The sequence below is a fragment of the Gorilla gorilla genome, chromosome 10 (assembly GCF_029281585.2).
Source record: "Gorilla gorilla gorilla isolate KB3781 chromosome 10, NHGRI_mGorGor1-v2.1_pri, whole genome shotgun sequence".
Taxonomy (NCBI): domain Eukaryota; kingdom Metazoa; phylum Chordata; class Mammalia; order Primates; family Hominidae; genus Gorilla; species Gorilla gorilla.
The window spans coordinates 97089458-97111966 of record NC_073234.2 but is presented as its reverse complement, the minus strand read 5'-3'; the positions used below and the strand labels follow the sequence as shown (position 1 = coordinate 97111966).

The window sequence follows — 22509 nt, the reverse complement described above, 5'->3', positions numbered from 1 at the left end:
CAAACTTATCTATGAAAATTGAATATTTGAAACAGCAAATGCACATTTCACAAAGGTAGCCTGCTGTGTCTGACTTTATTTTCTAAAAATGGCAGCAACAATACTTTTTACCATGAGATTTGGTGCTACTCTCATTAAGAGAAGGGGATTTATGTTTCTTCCCCTTGAAACCAGGTGGGTTGTGATGGCTGTCTTATAATACGAGTATGGCAAAAATTACATGTGACTTCTAAAGCTTAAGTCACTGCGTGTGACCTTGTTCACTACTTGCACTTCTGCCTTGCTCACTACTTGCTCTTGAAGACTTATCTTGTCATGTCTATCGTTGGGCTGCCATAATTGTGAGGAAGCCCAAGCTATCCCATTTTGCAATACAACATAGGGAATCCATAAGATGATACACATACACAGAGAAAAAGAGAGATTCCTGGACAGCCCCCACTACTTTAGTTGACTCTCACCCTGACACTTCCCAGTCTAGTCACAGTCTGACTGTACATGCATAAGAGATTCCAAGCCAGAACTACCTAGGCTAGCTCTGACCCCCTTATACCATGGTTAAGAATAAAGTGATTGTTGGCCGGGCGCGGTGGCTCACGCCTGTAATCCCAGCACTTTGGGAGGCCGAGGCGGGCGGATCACGAGGTCAGGAGATGGAGACCATCCTGGCTAACATGGTGAAACCCCGTCTCTACTAAAGATACAAAAAAATTAGCCGGGCGTGGTGGCGGGCGCCTGTAGTCCCAGCTACTCGGGAGGCTGAGGCAGGAGAATGGCGTGAACCCGGGAGGCGGAGCTTGCAGCGAGCAGAGATCGCGCCACTGCACTCCAGGCTGGGTGACAGAGCGAGACTCCGTCTCAAAAAATAAAAATAAAAATAAAAAAAATAAAGTGATTGTTGTTTTAAATTACTAAGTTTTGGCATGATTTTTTACTCAGTAATGGCTCGGTAGAGTATCTAACATTTTCCCACCTGGTCTTGACCTATCTTCTATATCTTATGCCTTCATATTCATAATATATGAACTTAAGTTCACCCTATTTATGGTGGAGAAGACGATAAGAGCCAATTGCTCAGTGAATTATATAAATTTTGGAGAAATTTTTCTACATAATTTCAACTGTCTAGGACTTCTTAAAATTAGTACTAATTTGGGATTGAAGTTGCTGACTTCTCTTTATTGTCCTTGTAAAGCATGCATTTGCATTCTTCATTGTTCAATGAATCTTTATGTCCAAAGTGAGGATTACTCATATCAGTTATTCTTGTGGTTTAATTTACTCTCCATGACTGCTTGCACATGTCTTTGAATGGTAAACAGTAAGGAAGGGGTCATTGTCATGTTAGTGACTTTTTCCCAGTGATTTCTCATCTAAAATACAGTAACACTTACTGATCTCAACTTCATATAGTTTATTTGTGTTGCTAGTTAATCAAGTAAAATGTTCACTAGGCATCAACAATGCCAATGGTCAAAGTAATTTGGTAATCATAAATCAGTTTCAGTCATAGCTGAATGCTTTATATTTGATAGAAGTTAAAAAGTAGGTATTATAAGTCATGCAGTACCTGTCCAGCTTCTTCAGGTAGTTGAGGTGGAAAATTCAGGAATTTATACTACTGAGTTTTTATTTTACTAATTTGTAAGATGGAAATTAGACTAGTACTCTCAGTATAAAACTTCGTAATTTTTTAATTAAAAAGTGAGGGTCTCTAAATTGGAGTAGAGTGAAAAATGAAAACCTTTATTATAAGCTTCGTGTTAGAATAAATATTCTTTCTGTTTAAAAACAACAGTTAATTGTGTTTACACCATTTCTCTTCCCTTTTTATCAGACTTTTTATAAGTGTATGGTCACCAAGTCTGAAGATGGACATGAAAAACTTTCTCCTATGAAATTTTATTTTCCTTTAAAAAAGAGAAAATATTTTAGACGGCATTGTCATTTTTTATTGTTCATTGTTTCTCTCCTAGTGCTCTTAGATTTAATGTCAGATAGTATTGAGTGATGCAAAACAAAATTCCCTGAAACTTGTCTTCTCCTACCATACTTTGACTTCAAAATATAACTAACAGTCTTTGCTTTTTGAGAACAGTAAGATATCCTTGGTTATGAATTTAAATGTCAGTAAATATTTGTCAAGTTGCTAGAGTTTACAGTAATCTCGCATAAATGCATAGATAAAAGCTGATTAATATAGCCTTTCACAAAAATTTGTCTTGTGAGAAGTGATGCTTATAAATTTGCGCGGAGGCACAAGAGTCAGTAACGACGTGCTTAGCATAGCTTTAATATTCTGCAGTTTGCTTTTTTAGACAGGTAGGAAGAATAACGCGTAGCATAAACATCACAAGAAACATGCTAAACTTACATGATAAACAATGCTTATCCTTTGTAATAAACAGAATTGGGTGTTTTTTTATCCTTATTTTCAATTAATTGTATTTAATATGTTTCTTAAATTTACACATCACAGAAAGTTAAAACATAACATTCTCTAACATATCTTTCATTTCCATTATTATTTTCACAAACAATATATGGGAGAAACTGGCTAAGTTTTAATCAAAACCTTTTTATTTTTTCTGTATTTAAGTCTAGACTACTTTCCCAGTTTCTCTTGTAATTGGATGTTGCCATGTGAGTTGTTCTTACCAGTGGAACTTGAGAAAAGTCTGGTCACGTGTGGGCCAAGGTTTTTTATGAGGTGAGTACACTGCCTCCACCCTCTTTCCCCTCCCACTGTCTGGCAAAACCCAAGGGGATGGCAAGGCACAGACAAGCAAGGAGCCTCAATTACTATAAAGAAGACAGCAGTCCACTGATCAATTCTACCTTGGGATACTGAGAAAGTAAAGAATAAACTTCATTTGAGTTTGACATATTAAATATTTGGGATTGTTTTGTTGCCCACCCTAATAATACAGTGTGATAATGCCATATGACTTTATTTTTTAATGGAAATACAATTTGGTTTCTTACAAGACTATTATATGTAAAGTGTATTATGATAGTTTCTTCTAATATCTTTATATAAATCCGTCTTAAATTTTAAGTTAAACTTTAAGCGTAAATGTAGAAAATTTAATTTAATTGTTTTTAATAATGTTAATAAACTATTTTTATTATAGGAAAAATATTTTGGTAAATAGGTAACTATACGGTTGAAAGGGTGTAATATTGAGATCAACATGTCTTTTACAACTAACATTACTTGCATTCTATTTGCATGAAAATTATTCTTGTACTTAAAAGGTAAATTATTGCTATTTACTAAATTTTTGTTATTTTAATGGCCCATTTTAATTACCCATTTTTTGGTGCCCGATATCATTAAACTTCATCTTTACAAATAAATCCACCCTTTATTTAAATAAAAACAAGTGACCATTATTATATTTGTATGTTATTATATTACTAATATACCATGTGATATTCAGACTATCTAGAGGGATAGGACGAAAGGATTACCATAGTAAAAATAAGTTGTATAACAGATTCCATTTAAGGAGTTGTATTAGTCAGGGTTGTCTAGAGGGACAGAACTAATTGGAGAGATATATATATATAATATTATATATATTATATATATATAAAAATAATACTTCCCCTTTATATATATAAAGGGGAAGCTCTATATATATATGAAGCTCTCTCTCTCCATATATATATATATGTAAAGGGGAGCTTATTAAGTATTAGCTCACATGATTACAAGGTCACACAATAGACCCTCAGCAAGCTGAGGAGAAAGGAAGCCAGTCCGAATCCCAAAGCTGAAGAACTTGGAGTCTGATGTTAGAGGCCAGGAAGCATCCAGCATGGGAGAAGCTGTAGGCTGAGAGACTAGGCCAGTCTAGTTTTTTCACAGTTTTCTGCCTGCTTTATGTTCTAGCCATGCTGGCAGCTGATTAGGTGGTGCCCAACCAGATTAAGGGTGGGTTTGCCTTTCCCAGCCCACTGACTCAAATGTTAATCACCTTTGGCAATAACCTCACACCTCACAGACACACCCAGGATCAATACATTGCATCCTTCAATCCAATCAAGTTGCCACTAGGTATTAACCATCACAAGTCCATCCCTTGTCAACCTGAACCCATACACATCTCCTGAGATCATACATGATCTTCAAATAAAGACAATAGTAAGGTCATAATTATGCCAAACATAATGCAAATATCCTTCAGAAAACCAGAAATACACCAATCCCCAACTCAAAATACTATTACATGAAGTTAACAATATTTAAATGCTGATATAAAGTCAATAAATCTTATGTCACATGATGAAGAAAAAAGGAAATACAATGAAGATATATTCTTAGTACAAGAAAACATGCACAAACATGTTTTTAACAAAAGAAGGAAGAAATACTCATGGCAGTTACAGTCCCCCTTTTTTTGCAGCTGGTCACGTGGTCGTAGCTGGTATTGATGACTATCTTCTTCTACTACTCATTCTGTATTCACCTTGCCTTCAGCAAACACATCATCGGGTCATGTTTTTTTTCCTGGTGGAGTCACCCAAACCTTTATTCCTGAAGGGTCTAAGCCATTTGTAGTCCTGCCTGGATTGGGCTGTTGTAGTTTCCCATTGACCTTAATCAAAGTGCATGGTAATATTAAGACACACCCTAATGGATCTCCTGTATTCCATGCATACTCTTCCTTATCTCCATTGTAGAGTAGTAGACTGATTTCATCTTGATAGTCCAGGTCAATCACCCCAGTCAACACTGTAATTCCCTTCATAGCCTGTTACCTTAAAGGTAGGAGGAGCCCAAAGTGTCCAGGTGGCAATCTTAACTTCCTGTTTAATGGAATCGTTCTTGTGTCTCCTGGTGGCAGATTTCGTCCCTCTGGAACTAAGACCACTAGGCCAGCAGAACAGGATGTCGCAAGAAGAGGAAGCAAAAATTTTGCTAGTGGATCATTAGGGGTGATGGTGAGTGGTGCCACTTCCACTTCCACCCCTTGATTCCTGGATCCTTGAATCCTGGCTATGGGAGAAACAGTACCATATGTTGGACACTGATTCAGAGCATACACTGCCTTCTGGAGAACTTTGCCCCAGGCCTGAAAAGTATTGACACCTAGTTGGCATTGTAATTGTGACTTCAAAAGGCAATTCCGCTGTTCTGTCAAGCCAGCTGCTTTAGGATGATGGGGAACATGGTAAGACAAGTGAATTCCATGAGCATGAGCTCACTGATGCACTTCTTTAGCAGTAAAGTGAGTGCCTTTGTCAGCGGCAATGCTGTGTGGTATACCATGATGGTGCATAAGGCATTCTGTGAGTCCATGGATGGTATTCTTGGCAGAAGCATTGAATACAGGATAGGTAAACCCATATCCGGAGTAAGTGTCTATTGCAGTGAGGACAAACCTCTGACCTTTCTGTAATGGAAGAGGTCCAATATAAGCAACCTGCCACCAGGTAGCTGGCTGATCACCCTGAGGAATTGTGCCACATTGAGGGCTCAGTGTTTGTCTCTGCTGCTGGCACATTGGGCACTCAGCACTGGCTGTAGCCAGGTCAGCCTTGATGAGTGGAAGTCCATGTTGCTGAGCCCATGCATAACCTCCATCCCTACCACCATGGGCACTTTGTTCATTGGCCCATTGGGCAATGACAGGGGTGACTGGGGAAAGAGGCTGGTGTTCACAGAATGGGTCATCCTATCCACTTCATTATTAGAATCCTCCTCTGCTGAGGTCACCTGTTGGTGAGCATTCACACGGCATACAAATATCTTCACAGTTTTTGACCACTCAGACAGATCTATCCACATACCTTTTCCCCAAATTTATTTGTCACCAATTTCCAAGCATGCTTCTTCCAAGTCCCTGACCATCCAGCCAAACCATTGGCTACAGCCTATAAATCAATATATAATTGCACATCTGGCCATTTCTTCTTCCATGCAAAGTGCACAACCAGGTGTAGTGCTCAAAGTTGTGCCACTGGGAAGATATCCCTTCACTAGTGTCCTTCAGGGATGTCCTAGAAGGGGGTTGTAGTGCTGCAGCTGTCCACTCTCAGGTGGTGCCTGCATATCATGCAGAACCATCTGTAAACCAGGCCCTAATCTTCTCTTCCTCTGTCGACTGATCATAGGGAACTCCCCATGAGGCCATTGGTGCAGGCTGGGGGAGAGAAGGCAGGGTGGCAGAAGTGGACACCATGGGCATTTGAGCCACTTCCTTATGTAACTGACTTGTGCCTTCAGGAACTGCTCGAGCCCGATCACGTATATACCACTTCCATTTGATGATGGGATGCTGCTGTTCATGACCCACTTTATGGCTAGATGGGTCAGAAACCACCCAGTTCATGATAGGCATTTCGGGTTACATGGTGACTTAATGACCCATAGTCAAACATTCAGTTTCCACCAAAGCCCAGTAACAGGCCAAGAGCTGTCTCTCGAAAGGAGAGTAGTTATCTGCAGAATATGGCAGGATCTTGCACCAAAATCCTAGAGTCCTCCACTGTGATTCACCTCTGGGGGCCTGCTAAAGGCTTCAGACAGCATCCCTTTTTACCACTGACACCTCAAGAACTATTGGATCTACTTAGTCATATGACCCAAGTGGCAGAGCAGCTTGCACAGCAGCCTGGACCTGTTGGAGACCCTTCTTCTGTTCTGGACCCCACTCAAAACTGGCAGCCTTTCAGGTCACTCAATAAATGGGCCAGAGTAACACACCCAAATGAGGAATGTGTTGCCTCCAAAATCCAAATAGGCACACTAGGCATTGTGCCTATTTTATGGTGTAGGAGGCACCAAATGCAGCAACTTATTCTTCACCTTGGAAGAATATCTCAACAAGTCCCACACCGCTGGACCCCTAGAAATTTTACTGAGGTAGAAGGTCCCTAAATTTTAGTTAAATTTATTTCCCACCCTCTGGCAAACAAATGTCTCACCAATAAGTCCAGTGTTTGCTAATTCTTGCTTACAGGATCCAGTCAACATAATGTCATCAAGGTAATGGACCAGTGTGATATCTTGTGGTAGTGAAAAGCAATCAAGTTCTCTTCCAATAATAAGATTATGACACAAAGCTGGACAGTTGATATACCCCTGAGGTAGGACAGTAAAGGTATATTGTTCATCTTTCCAGTTGAAGGCAAATGGCCTTTGGTGGGCCCTATGGACAGGAATGGAGAAAAAGGCATTTGTCAAGTCAATGGCTGCATATCAGGTACCAGGAGATGTGTTAATTTGCTCAAACAATGAAGCCACATCTGGTGCAATTGGAGTCACCACTTAGTTAAGCTTATGATAATCCACTGTCATTCTCCAAGGTCCGTCTGTCTTCTGCACAGGCCAAATAGGAGAGTTGAACAGGAGGGATGCAATATTATTTTTGATGTACTATTTTTCTTGGTAGAGGCAGCTCTAACGCCTTTCATTTGGTCTTTTCCAACATAATAGCTGTCACCCTACCAGTCACAGAGCCAATGTGAGGGTTATACCAGCGGCTAAGTATGTCTATACCAATTATGCATTCTGGCACTGGGGAAATGACCACGGGATGAGTCTCTGGACCCACTGGACCCACTGGACCCACTGTAAGTTGGACCTGAGCTAAAACTCCTGTAATTACCTGACCTCCATAAGCCCCTACTTTAACTGGAGGACCACAATGACATTTTGGGTCCCTTGGAGTCAATGTCAGCTGAAGCTAGTCTTCAGTGGTCCCCAAAATGTCTAATCATTTCCCTTTCCCCATTGCACAGTTACTCTGGTAAAAGGCCAGAGTTCTCCTTGGGGGAGGATGGGAGAAAGATTAACAGCATAAATTGTCGGTAGTGTAGTGGGGTCCTTCCTCAAGGGGACATGGCCTCCCCTCCATTCAAGGGGTCCTGGGTCTGTAAACTGGCTCAAGTCTGGAAATTGATAGAGGGACCATGATTCTCTGTTTTTATAATTCAAATTAGTCTTTTGTCCATTCAACCTAGAAGTTTTCTGCTTGTATAAATTAAGTAGGAATGCAGTAGGCTTCCTATCAATTTCACTTCTAGAAACACCGTGATTAGTTAGCCAATGTCAGAGTCTTACACAAGTCAGACTCTTCTGATTGCTGCTTTGCCTCTGCTGTTCATTATGGTAGCCAGGCCCACCTTGCCTTTGATGGTTGAATGCCGCCACTTGGCCCCTCTTTAGGATCCAATTATTCCCACTGTATTTAAATTTTGTAGTTGAGTGACTGCAGTTCCCACTGTTAGATCTGACATACAGAGAAGAGCAATTACAGAGCTCTTCAAAGATGCAGATGCTGCCCTCACAAATCTATTTTGCAAAGCATTGGTCAAGGGTATATCTTCTGGACCGCCCAGCTGGGATGAGTAGGTCTAAAGTGACCAATCCACTCCACCATCCCAATCTCCCTAAGCCTTTGGATCCCTTCTTCTACATTAAACCTACGGAGATCAGGCATTTCCAGCTCACTCACAGTGGGCCGTCTTTTAATCCATATTTCAGCTAACCAAGCAAATAAACTATTAGAACATTTTAACTCCCCAAGTTGCAACAATAAATGCAGAGTTCCTACTTAGTGAGCCCAAATCAATAAACTCAGCCTGATCCAACTCTATGTTCCTTCTGCCATGATCCCAAACCCTTAATATCCATTCCCATGCCTGTTCTCCAGATTTCTGCTTACATAAATTAGAAAACTCAGGCAGTTCTTTTCGAGTGTAGCACACCTCCTTATGGGTCATGCTCTCAACCTCACCTCTAGGGGCCCCCTGGGGCTTTAGTCCAGTTATAAGTCTAGAAGCAAATGGGTGTTGGGGGTGGCTCCTGAGGAAAATCAACATTATCTTGCCTGGCAGCTGCCTCAGGGGAGGCCATCACTGTTGCCTCAGGCAGTGCAGGGTTTATCTCCTCAGACAAAGATGGAAAGGCTGACCGCATCATGGGTCAGGGAGTGGATGTTGCCACTATTGGGGATGGAGAAGCTGTTTTTCTGGCAAAAAAGATTCATCAGAGTTCACAAACTCAGTGTCCCCCGCTTTATCAGGGTCCCTCCACAGATCCCCATTCCAAGTTGAGCAGTCCTATTCTTTTCCAGTCAATAACATCACTTTAACAGTAGACACCTGGCAAGACACCTGGCACCTTTCCTTACAGGAAATCCTGTGTATATACGTATATATACATATATACACACATTATATATGTGTATATATATACACACATTATATATATATACACACATTATATATGTGTGTATATATATACACATCCTATATATGTGTGTATATATATACACATCCTATTACTTCTGTCCCGCTAGAGAACCCTGATTAATACAGATTTTGGTACCAAGAGTAGTTTTAGAGGAACAAAATATTAAGAATGGAGTTATTTTATTGGTTTTGGAGCTTCTGGAGTTGGCTGCTTAATATGATTAGACCCCAAAATGCTAAGGACTCTACTTATAATAGTATGGAGAACACTGATAGTCTTGGTGTGAACATATATACATATATATACGTATATATACATATATACGTATATATATGTACATATACACATCCTATTACTCCTGTCCCACTAGAGACATATATATACACACACACACACATGCACGCACATATATATACTTCTGTCCTGCTAGAGACATATATATATATACACACACATATATATATGAGTTTATTAAGTATTAATTCACATGATCACAAGGTCCCACAATAGGCTGTCTGCACACTGAGGGGTAAGGTGAGCCAGTCCAAGAACTGAAGAATTTGGCGTCCAATGTTCGAGGGCAGGAAGCATCCAGTGCAAGAGAAAATGTAAGCTGGAAGGCTAGGCCAGTCTAGTCTTTTCACATTTTTCTGCCTGCTTTATATTCTAGCTACACTATCAACTGATTAGGTGGTGCCTATCCAGATTAAGGGTGGGTCTTACTGTCCCAGCCCACTGACTTTAATGTTAATCTCCTTTGAGAACACCCTCACAGACACACCCAGCATCAATACTTTGCATCCTTCAATCCAATCAAGTTGACCCTTAGTATTAACCATCACAGGAGTGTATAGACAAAAAAACTCATATTTAAAATAAAATGTTAAGAAGAAGCATTAGTACATGTGGCTACTATAATATTATATTCTGGTGTGGACTACTTTGATTGATATTAGGCACTAAGACTAATAATGGCTTTCACTACTTCTACTTAAATCTGGTTGACTATTCAGGAGACAAGCATATCTCATCTTAATAATTCATTGGGCATCAAAAACAGTAGAGTCAGATTTATATTAGTATGGGGGATGTTTTTTCTTTGAATAAAAAATATTTACCTGTTCTTTTTTTTTTTTTTTTTTTTTTTTTGCTCTGTGCTTCTTTCGTTCCCAAATTTCTCCAGATGTATCTACACAGTGTTTCTCAGAGTGGGATCCCTGACCTAGCAATATTAGTACCACCTGGGAACTTAATAGGAATGTAATGAATCAGATGTAATGAATCAGAAACTCGAAGGATAGGGCCCAGCAATCTGTGTTGTAACAAGCCCTTCTGGAGTGTCTCTTGTATGCTAAATTTAAGGGCCTAAACTAGAGGAACTGGTGCAGGTGGTAACTCTTCTCATGTGAATTGGCTCACCTAATGCCTTATGCAAAATTGCTACTTTAAACTGTCTTTCTCAGTTTTAATATATTATTTACACTCTTTGCAGTGAAGTTAGCAGTGATAATGTCAAGTTTCTCAGCTGAAATTTACTATGAAGGCTGTATCTTCTTACCAAAATGTCCTTTAACTCGTGATATTTTTTCTGCCTCCCATTATCAAAGTTTTTCTTTCTGCGATACCTACCATGGGTTAGCCTTTAACTATGCTGTGTCAACTGTGTGTGGGGATTATACTTACAATTAAAACTTGTATTTGACATACCAATGGGACTCAAGGAAATCAAAACTCTTCTTGGAAACAGTAGGAACATCTGAGCCAGTAATTAACAAACGTTGATTGCCAAGGAAATTCAAACCAAGGTTTAATAAGGAAGGAATTCTTGTAAAAATAGACATAATAGCTATATGTAAAAATAATATCTCTCATGTATGCGGAATTTTTATGTTTTGTGTAGAATTCTAGAGAGTGAAAGTTATGAGTACTGATATATGATTAGTATGTTGAAGCCATTACAATATGAAGTTTGTCTGAAAATAGACTAGGCTATCCTGTGAGGTGAAGAGTTTCCTGTAGTTAGGGGTATTTAAGCCACATCAAATTGTGGGTCGATTGGGTGGTCGAGACCCTTCCTCCTCAAGTGTAGTACCATCTGGGAGTCATTAGAAGGGTAGAATTTCAGGTTTCACCCAATTCCTGGTGAATCAGTATCTACAACTTAACAAGATCCATGGATGATCTGTATGCACATTATGTCTGAGAAATAGTGCTCCAGTTGACATCTAATGAATTTTCGTATTATTTTTATACTTCTTATAGGATTGTGTTGTGTTGTAAAATTTAAATAACAGTCTAGAATAGAAGTTGGGTAAATACATGAGCTTGACCCCACTTTCCATTGTAAAGTCGCTAACTGAATTAAATACTTCTCTCAGAAACAAAGATTGTTTCTTGGATATTGTAGTTAATTTTAAGTGAACAGTTATTTACATACTAGTTCTTTGTTAACTTTGGACTCTTGGCGTTACACAAAAGTAAAACACGTCTTTTGGCTTTCGTGTAGCACACTCAGAATATTTTCAGTAACCCCCAAATTATATTCAGTGTTTAATCCTCCAATTCCTTCACGCATGTCCTCTTTATTTTCACCAAACCCAGGATTCGTGACTCTCCCTCACAGAAACGTTCCCTTTCTGCTCAGAGTAGGTACTGATTTTGTCTCCTGCTTCCTCAGTCTGTATGAATGGACAGCAGCAACGGAAAGAAAAGAGGGTAGGTAAAGGCAGGTGGAGATATAAGGGGGACTGGAGCGCGATGGAGAGACCAGACTCTGCTCAAAGCTAAAATTTACTCGGGCAGGTAATACTTAACATGCAATTCCCGTTACCAAAACAATATGAATGAAGAAGAACTGAAGAGGTAATGAGAAATGACAGATGCCGCCACACCCTAGATTGGCTCAGGTCCCTACAACCATGACTACCATGCCCTGGCCCAGTGGGAAGAAAGCTGCTTAAAGAAATGACAAGCACAGAAGACTGGGGAGCCAAAAGGTGCCCAAGTCCGTTCCCATCCCCACCAGCACAGGCTGACACAAGCGAAGGCTGTAGAGCCCATTGTGTGAAAGAAGCCCAGGCGGGGAAGCGTGTGCCCCCTTCCCACTTTGCCCATCCCTGGCCCTCGCCTTCGCAGGGGGCACTGGGAGCAGAGCGAGCCTCGGCAGCCCGGGAGCGGCTCTGGGGGAGACGAGTGTATCCGCGGGCGCGTGTGCGTGAGGAGGAGAGCAAAGACGTGATTACTTCAGAATTTATTTAAGGGCCGGTGGAAACCACTGCAGCAGCTTCCAGGGGAAGCCCTTGTTCCAGAGGAAGAGGAGGTGGTGGCTACCAAGGAGGAGGAGGGGAGGAGACGGAGGAGGAGGAGTAGCAGCCACCGCACGAGGCAAGTGAGGAGAGAAGATGCTGTAGCGTCCTCACCGGCTCCCAGCAGGTTGGTTCTTCCGGCCAACTGAAGCAAGCGAAGAGGCTTGCAAAAAGGCCGGGAGGAGAAAAATGGGTGTGTGTGCTGTGGCCGGGGCGGGGGGGGGGGGGGGGGGGGTGCGGGGGTGAGGGAAGGGGGGCCGGGGGACGGCGAGGGGTGATGCTTGCGTTTCCAGAGAAAAAGCGCCTCCTTTAAGTGAAACGAGACACGGGAGCGCGCGGAGACAGGCTGGGGGCCAGTAGGAGACCTGTCCTGCTTTTTGCATCCCTAGGGACTCGTTTTCCTTTAGGTTTCTAACTCCTAGGGTTAGCCTTAAACTCCAGAGGGGCTCCAGGAGGGGAGACTGGGTGGAGAACTTCTCTCCCAGATACTTCTCACGCCTTTTCTCCAAGCTCTCTTTTGGAGGGACGCCCCACACACCCCGGGTGGCCCGGGCGCGGAGGGGGAGCGGCGCCGCGTGGTTAAGTTTCTGAAAGTCAAACCCAGTCCCCGGTCTCCGGTCTCTGCCCCGGGGCTCCAGCTGCACGCGGGGAGCTGCGGCTGCTCTGGCAAAGGGGCCGCGGCTGCTTTAAGAGCCGCCTCCCCCTCTCCTCCTTTGACAATGGTCTGAACCGAGCTCTGCTTCCCAAAGCAAAATTTGTAATATGCCATTTTTCCGATGGACGCTTCTCCTTTTGGCTGCTGACGGAGCCACGGGAAGATGCCGAGCTCCTGCCACGCCACCGGGCCGGGGCACGTTCCGGGAGGGCGCCGGGGCACGCGTGTTTCTGAGCTGCCTTTCTCCTCCCGTTGCTAGGGAAATGGTCCAGGAGTGCTGGGTGTGAGCCTCCCTTCTCCTCAAGCCGGAGACTGCGGTTGTCATTGATCAATTGAAGAAGCAAGGACCCGAAATCACAGACATTAGGTACAGAAGCTGTCTTTGAGTTTTACTGTCTCCTTTCGCCCTCCCCGGCCTTGACCACCTCCCCGGCCCCACCCCGCCCCCAGGGAAGATGAGATGCAAATTCCTCCTTGTTGATTACCGTTAGGTGCCTTTTGCTTTCACCTCATCCTCTCCATCTCCTATCTCTCTACCTCCTGCCTACTTGGCTGTGTCCTGTTGGGCAGGATGAACAATTTTAGTGTGGAAATGATGAAGTCAACTTCTTCAAGGTGGTGGGGGGTGTGGCTGAGAGATAACTGTCCAGTAGTGTGGGTTGAGCTGGCTCTTTGGCTGTGTGTAAATGCACTAGGGTAAAGAAAGTGTAAAATGTGTCCATTAAAGGTGATAATCATATTTCCCGAGGACAGAGGCTTTCAAAGAGTTAAATAGGAGGGAGAATATTCATGTAATGTAATCAGACAATGGCTAGGATTTCTCTCACTGAATTACTCCTTGTAGGTTAACTGAGGTGGAGCTGGGATGGTTCTTAAGACTAAATATTTTCAGAAGAAACTCACTATGGATAATAATGACATTCTTACCTCTAGTAGGGCCGAATTCCTAGTGATATGATTAAATAAAGTCATTTGTTGACAGAAAAAAGAAAAAAAGCTTTTTGTAGCACTCTCATATCTGAAGAGGTACTGCTTGGATGGCATATATTGTTAAGGAACACATTGGATCTTGAAAGCCCTTGAGTGAGGACTCCAGTGGGCATTCAAACTTTTATTTTGAAATCTGAGAAATTTAAAAGACAGTCAAGGTTATGTGCTAAGAATAAAGGTGTTATTTTCCTGATATAAAATTCTTCCGGCTAAATTTAAGCACTGGGATAATTAAGCCAATCAGATTTATTATTACTTTTTTTCTTTCTCAACAAAATTAACAATGTCTCTGACTAGGTTTCAAAACATTCAGTAATTTAATGATGAAAGCATCAATATCTAGGTGAAGATAACATAATTTATATATCAAATTGACTTTGAGGGGGGAATGATGAAAAAGCAAATATCAAGGCAAATTGTTAAAATGCCCTTTCTGGCTTTTCAGAAATTATGTGATGAATGCAGTTTTCAGTATTGAAACTGATTATAAAAGTTAAAAGTGATGTATCTGGGTGAAACGCACTAGACATTGAATGACCATAGCCTTCTGGACTGTGCAAGCTGCTTCAGATGTCATCCATTTTTTAAAAGGGTGTTTAACTCTTATATTGAATATATATCTTTAATTGCTTTTAATACTTAAAATGTGCAAAATGTGCATTTAAGAAATGTTATACTGCATTTTAAGGATTATTCAAATATTTTGTAATTTATGTTAGAATCTGAATTCTAATGAAAGAAACTAAGCTAGTTCATGAAAGTAGCCTTATTTTTTTGTAGACTATTTTTTTCTAATTTTGATAAGAAGACTTTGGATTTACTCATTTGGGTTGACTGCAAGGTATAAGCAGCATATATTCATCTTATTTCCTAACTAAATTTTGCATAATTCGATTTTTATAAATTGGATTTGAAGAGTTCAAAAGTATCTACTATAATTAAACCTTTAGACAGAGCAGCAGAATGAGTCATAAAGTAAAATATTGTTTCTACAAAGATTAATGTTGATCACTTTATAATAGAAATTAATACTTACATTTGTAATTGCCCTTTATGTTTTGCTGTGTGTTCTCAGTCAGGTAACCTATTATATATTTTCTTTTTTTTCCCCTAAGCATAGATTATTGGCCCTCTTTCATGAAAGAGATAACTAAAGTTTTAACATGTAAAGTAACTTGTCCTGGTTCACCTGCCTTAGGAGTGGAATCAAATCAAGTTCTTTTGAGTGTAGATTTAATAGACTTTCTAAGTCCCTAAGCCGCTTTTCATCATAGCATCTTTTGACTAAATCGAAGACTACCTTTAATGTTGATTTAAGACCCTTAAGTTTGTGAATGTTTATATCCCATGGTAACAATGAGGGCTTGTTAGGATATTATTTTCAGGTGAAAATTATACTGGGGTATTCCCTGCTGTTATGCTTTGCCTTGGAATTTAAAGTTGTTCTGAGTGATTCAGGGTGGAAAGGGATTAATAACTTTCATTCAAGAAGGACGTAATTTAGAATATAGATTTAAGAATTTAAATCTATAGGTAACCCTAAAATTTAAACCCTTTAGGGTTTAGGTAACCCTAACGTTGTGAGTGTTTGGGCACAAATTGTCACGATGCTATGATTTGCTCTCCCAGTACTTTGTTTTAACCTTAAATGTCAAAAGTAAACATATTGGCTCCTGGTAATCATTTCTCAGAATGACATAGCTGCTCAGTGTGTAGATTTCATGCATGGCCTGCTAACTAATCGTTTTAAATAATCAAATGTGTTGGAACACTTTTTGTTGTTTTCCAATTCCTTTTCAATTAATATAAAGAAAATTTGAAGCATCTAAAAAGAGTCTGTATTTTCCATCTTTGTGATAGTCTTTGAATGAAAATCAAATTGAGATAAATGCAAGAAACAGTTTTATCCATTAAGGGTGTAACAGTAGTATCAAGTGTGGGTATCAGGGTGTATGTGCTTATATTCATTTTATGTGTGTTCTCTGTTATATATTTTAGTGTGCATACAAAATTGAACAAATTAAATTCCTGCCTTCAGGTAGCTCAGTGTTATGAGCAATGAGCAAAACTTCAAAGCATTTAAAACTTTCCTAATATTCAATGACCCCCTTAATTTTTTAATATAGGTTATCAGTCACAAAATACTTTACTTACATACTTTTTAAAAGTTTTTCTTAGTTTTCAGGAGTCCCTGACCAGATCATTCACAGATAATTGAATTTCGCTCCTCAATAACCCAATTTATATGAAGACTCACATAAAAAGTAATTAAATATTGAGCTGTTAAATCTTGACATTCTATTTGAAAATATCACCAGAAATATTTTCCCCAAGGACAGGAATGTATAGGCAGAAAAATTAATTAACCTTGCATTATAAAACCAAACAGTGCTTCAGGATCAACAGCCAAATCTGCCTTTCTTTACATCAGCCTTTTGCAAAACCAAGCCGTCTAATTAATAGCTGCTGGCCATAGTACAACAACCAAAATTGAGATGAGTTTGACTTTTCTTTGAAACATTAGCTAGAGGATGAAAGAGAAAATGGGATAATTTCTGATTTTTAAGTTGCCACATAATTGTTCAATCATGCACCTAAGTGTGTTTTGTCTATTTTAAATCAAATTTAAAAATATTCTGAAAACAGTTCATTTATTTCATGACTGAGAACTTGTGATTGGCAGCTGAGATGTGAAGTTACTACATTAGCTAATATAATTTATGACATCTGTTTTGCGGAATATTTGAAAGAGTGCTAGTTTGTATTGTTTGGATGAAAACCAGACCATGCAGTTAACAGGAAAAAGGGAATATTAAGTGTAATGATGAGTATAATGCTCTAAACAAATTTATATACCTCAGTTTATTTCATAAGGTTTTGGTCTAATTCAGTCAGTATCACTTATCTGCTCTGGGTAGACCACGTAGGAATTCAGGGAGAGAGCATATAAAAGTAATAAAATGGAAAATGCAATGTCAGAAAGCTTAAAACTAGTCAGTTTGAAAAAAATCGGTTGACTAAAAAACAAAGTAAAAGCTGATTATTATATAAAATAAATACTCAATGATTTGTATATTTTCTACAAGAAAGAGTAAACATTAAATCGTTGAATTACCTAAGTCATTCAAGTCATTTACTTCCTACCCGTTAAATGCCAGACACTGTGCTTGCCATTAATAATATACAGTAATAACAAATAAGGGTAACATAAAAGTATTCGCTGTAAGAGATTTGTAAACTCGCAGATAAGAAAGGTGATGAAATAATAATAGAAATCACATGTTTATGTAAATTGAATTAGGTGGGATAAATCATGAACAAGAATTTTGAGAAACAGGTGAAACCAAGTTGCATATGGGAGGTGGGATAAATGTGATGTCATGGAAAGAGAAAGCACTTAGGCTGAAGGAAGTAAATGGATCATATTTCATTGAGGTCAAAACATTTTGCTTGGTTGGATTTGGGGCAACAGGTAGGGGAAATAGAGACAAATAGGCTAATAAGCTGAAAAATATTTAGTGAATTGCTCTCCAAATGAAATTATTGGAAATCATTTCTTTACTAAGACTCCTTCCCACTTACTTTCTTTAAGCAATGATGTGTGAAGTGATGCCAACGATTAATGAGGACACCCCAATGAGCCAAAGGGGGTCCCAAAGCAGTGGCTCGGACTCAGACTCCCATTTTGAGCAGCTGATGGTGAATATGCTAGATGAAAGGGATCGTCTTCTAGACACCCTTCGGGAGACCCAGGAAAGCCTCTCACTTGCCCAGCAAAGACTTCAGGATGTCATCTATGACCGAGACTCACTCCAGAGACAGCTCAATTCAGCCCTGCCACAGGTATGCTTCCTGGTAGCCTTTGTTTCCCCTATTGTAATTGAACATTTGATAAGATTCACTTTACTCCCATTCTTAATGTTACTTTTCCACTTAACATATGTGATACACACGTTTTGGTGAGAACAACTTAGGAATAGATGATTAGTTCACTTGAAACCTTGCCTCAAACAAAATCATGGACTACTGATGGTGGTTGGGGGTTTGTGTGAGAAGCAAGAGTTCTTATCCGGTCTTTGTTAAAAATTGTATTTGTGTGTTTTAGTGGGGTAGAAAACCACTTGTGGATCAGCTTTTAATGACCAGAATGTGGAGATAGTTTTATCTTTCTTACCTTTTAAACACAATATTGACATTTGGAAATATGTATTTTTCATTTTCAGTTGTGTGGTCTTTGAAAATGACCGTACTTTGGAAGTCTCGTGTCCAACTATTGTTTTTTTTTTTAAATGCCTAATATCTGCTTTAAAATTCTTGGAATTACTAATATATTATCCTCTCCCTTGGAGAAAAAAACACTTTAACTGGTTTCTTTTTATTTTTAAAACATTTTGAAGATTGGTGAAAGGGAAAAAGTTAAGCCTCACTAACTTAACGTTGTTAGCTATATTTAAATATATTTCTGTCAATCTTTGTATTTTACAGAAAAAAAAATCCTAAGATATTTTAAGAACTGCCAGCCTATTTATATACAAAGTTAATGATGAAAGTCAATTTACTTGTTTAAGAAACTCATAGGCTGGCCGCAGTGGCTCAGGCCTGTAATCCTAGCACTTTGGGAGGCCGAGGTGGGTGGATTGCCTGAGCTCAGGAGTTCGAGACCAGCCTGGGCAACATGGTGAAACCCCATCTCTACTAAAATACAAAAAAATTAGCTGGGCGTGGTGGCATGCGCCTGTATTCCCAGCTACTGGGGAGGCTGAGACAGGAGAATTGCTTGAACCCGGGAGGCAGAGGTTACAGTGAGCCAAGATCACACCACTGCACTCCAGCCTGGGACAGAAAGAGACTCCACCTCCAAAAAAAAAAAAAAAAAATGAAAAGCATAATTGTGCCTCTTTTAGGTATGAGAAGAAACATAAAAATGAATGGGATTTTTGATAGTCACCCCCATTAAACTAAAACTTTCTTTTAAATACAAGGTTGATTGGCCTTCTCCTTAAAAGACAGTATACTACATGTTAAAGAGTTGAATTCTCTCCACAAAGTTATGGCTTGTAGCAAAGTTATCTTTATAACTATTGAAAACTATATATTCAAAGTTGATAAAATTCTAAAGCTATCTGTACTGTTAACTCATAGAGATATTTATGACTCTCAAAATGGAAAGGATCACTAAGAATCCCCTGTCACATCCTGATAGGTAAACCCATAACCCTGTGTGAATAACTGCCATTCCAGTCCTTTTCATTTTCAGGCAGTTTATCTTGTATTGAGATGAAATAATGTTTTTAATAACTCTTACTGCTTGGTACCCTGGTTTGTGTCATCACACAAAATGTTTTGACTCATTTCAAAAGGCAGCTAGATAGCTACACCAAATATTATATTTTTTAAGGAAAATATTTTAGTCTTTGCAATTGCTCTTCATAAGGTGATTTGTAGAACTATCACCATCCTGCTTACTCTCTTGGAGGATTATTTGAGTTAGTTAATTCTCTTGTTAAAGTGGTCCCAGAACCAGTCACACTCTTCCTTATCTACTGTAACAAGTGGAAAATGGGGCAATCATTTCTTCTTCTGGATACAGTGTTTCATTAGTTTACACTAGGATTTTGTTATATTTGGAGACAAGTTCAACATACCTTCAATGTGTACTGGGACAGCAGTCAACTGAAGTTTCTAATTGACTTGCATAGATGCTGCAGTGTGTTCCCATTTCCCTTCCACTCTTCTTGGAAGTTGATTCTGATCCTACATGTAAGACTGCATGAATCCCTCTTACATTTGTCTTTCTAGATTTTATTCAGGCTTGAAGTTTTCAGTTTAAATCCCAATCTTACCAAAATACATCTGAAAGTAATTTGGATTTTTAAATTTTTCCTCTTCTGTAAAAAAAAGTGACTATTTTACTTAAAAATGTTGTAAAAATAAAGCACTAGAACAAGATACTTCAGAAAAAAAGGATAAAACTGAAAAATATTTTTATACGTAACTGATTGTGGAGGTAAATCTCTTTGTAAAGGTACAAGAATGAAAATGTTTTATTTCTAGCTATTCAATTGTATGGAGTATCTAAATTATGATTGCCTTTAAAATGTTAAGTTTTAATTTTTAAATATTCTGCCCAGCCTTTTATCTAAATCCCTTGGGGCCAGTTATGTTTTGGAGCTCAGAAGTTTTCTGATTCTCTCTCTCTCTCTTTCTCTCTTACTCTCTGTTTCTTCTCTCTCTCTCTTTCTCTCTGTATATGTGTGTGTGTGTGTGTGTGTGTGTGTGTGTGTGTGTGTAGCATATTATAGAACAATCCTCCTGAAGGACTATGGGCAGCACCCATATTTCTGAATATTTCTGAAATTTTTCTGAAGATAATTCTATGAATATTCCTACTGCATGGTAAAAAAAAAAAAGACTGTAAATAGTCTCATGATAAGTATAGGTCTGATTTTCCCACCCGTCAAATTCATTACATATTCACAAATCAAATATCAATTTCAGAGTGTATGGATTTTGGAATTGTAGATTAGGGATTATGAGCCTATACATTTAGATGGCTATAGTTCCATTCTAAATTAAAAATACTTTGAGGATATCTTTTTCAATATCAATTGGTATGTTGCTATTATAAATATCTGAGTACCCCTAGAAATCCACAGGTCCTTAGACAGTGATAATCATCTTTTTTTTTTAAGAAAGTGTTTAATAACCTACTCTGTATCTTTAGGGCTATAAGTTTTCTATAACTAATAGAGGAATATTCTTCATCAATTGCTATTGTTGAAACTTTATGAATATTTTGTAAATAATGTGCCACTGTTTGGTGGCATTGCACTTAACATTTAGCTGGAAGGTGAAATTAACTACCATAAATGTGACTTTTGGGGCAGAAATAAAGCATGTAAAATTGAAAACCACTAGGGCAACAGAAAAATGAAAATTATTTCAGCAAACACAGGGTAGAATTGAAAGCAGAGATAAACTTTATGACATAGATGTCTTAAATTGCCTATTCAGTGCTATTAGGTCTTGGTGATTGGAGCTTTACTTTAGTCACTTTCTCTCCTATTATTTCTTTATAAAAGAATGCAACAATAATTTTTAACAACTTTAACCATGTAAATTATTTTATAGCTGTATTGTTTAGTTTTTCATTATGTCTTTGGGTATATCTGCGTTTAAAAAGTGCTGATAATTTCACATCATTCCACACCTCCAGGCCTGACGTTTCTAAGCTATGTGCTCAATTATCTAACTTATTAATGCACAGATCCATTTTTATGTTCCACAGAACCTTAGATTCAGCATGCTCCAAACCCAGTCATTATCTACCTCCAACTCACAACCTAAGTGTGCTCTAACTCCTTACTTAGGCACCTTAAGGGTCCTTATAGTTGGTGCTTTCTTCCTCCTCTAAATTCAGTCTTCAGTGGGCCACACTTTTTGTACCTCTTAAATAATTCTCAAATCTCTCTACTCTTCTGTTTTTCTTGGCACCTGACCCTGAAATTCTTTGCTGCATCTCCTAACATTTCTGGTGTTGTAAATATGTCACAGTATATGCTTGAATAATACAACACTGTTTGGTGTGTCCCAGAAAACTCCATTCTTTTTCCTTCATGCATGTTCATCTCTCTACCTATAATGTTTTTCCTCAATGTCTTTGTCTGGTTAATTTCCCATCCCAGCCAAAAGTTTATCTCTTTCAGGAACTCTTTTCTGAACCCTAAGTACATTTGTTCTGTGTGCCTTACTCTTATCATTTATCATATTGTAATTAAATTGTCTGTTTATGTGCCTGTTCCCCAACCTAAACTATAAGCTCCTTGAGAAAAGGAACAGATCTCAATAATGCAAAACCCTCTGAACTGCCAAAGTACTAGGCCCATAAAAAAGGCTTTTAAAGTAAATGCAGAACTAAATATATGTGCATTTCGATGTAGAAAGAACAATAAACTTGAAATAGGAAGATCAGGTTTGTACTGTGACCCAACTACACATCACCAGTTTGAGTCAGAACTTCAGATTTCCATGCTACAAAAAGTGTTTGATACTAACACCTCATAGGGTAACTTGTGATGATTAAAGAATATGAGACAAATAAAAACTAATTAATGTATAAAAAATTAAATATGGAATTACTTGCATTTGTCTTATCCAGAATGCTAAAAGATGATCATTTCTATACATATATGTGAATAATCATTAGGATAATTAGAGTAATTTACTAGGAATATTGACAAAATAATCCTACACATTTTTGAGAATGGGGGAATAATTGTCAGTTATTAATATATTTGTTAAGAATGTTTGGAGAAGAGGTAAAGGGAATGTGCTTCCTGTTGCAAAATGTC

At 38.8% G+C, this 22509-nt stretch overlaps 1 protein-coding gene across 19 annotated transcripts in view; it reads left to right on the top strand.

Annotated features, from left to right (window-relative positions):
* The first annotated feature begins 12430 nt into the window (after positions 1 to 12430).
* Positions 12431 to 22509, top strand: part of PPFIA2 (PTPRF interacting protein alpha 2) — a 499610-nt gene continuing 489531 nt past the window's right edge. For 10 of the 19 annotated variants that reach the window (XM_055358852.2, XM_055358838.2, XM_055358840.2 and 7 more), the window contains exons 1-2: positions 13253 to 13535; positions 17751 to 18001. In XM_055358852.2, the coding sequence (XP_055214827.1) occupies positions 17753 to 18001 (249 nt within the window). In that variant the 5' untranslated portion in view covers positions 13253 to 13535; positions 17751 to 17752. Of the gene's footprint in view, positions 12641 to 13251; positions 13536 to 17750; positions 18002 to 22509 lie in introns of those variants that run through there. The other 9 variants (XM_055358853.2, XM_055358854.2, XM_055358846.2 and 6 more) reach the window with 3 other exon arrangements.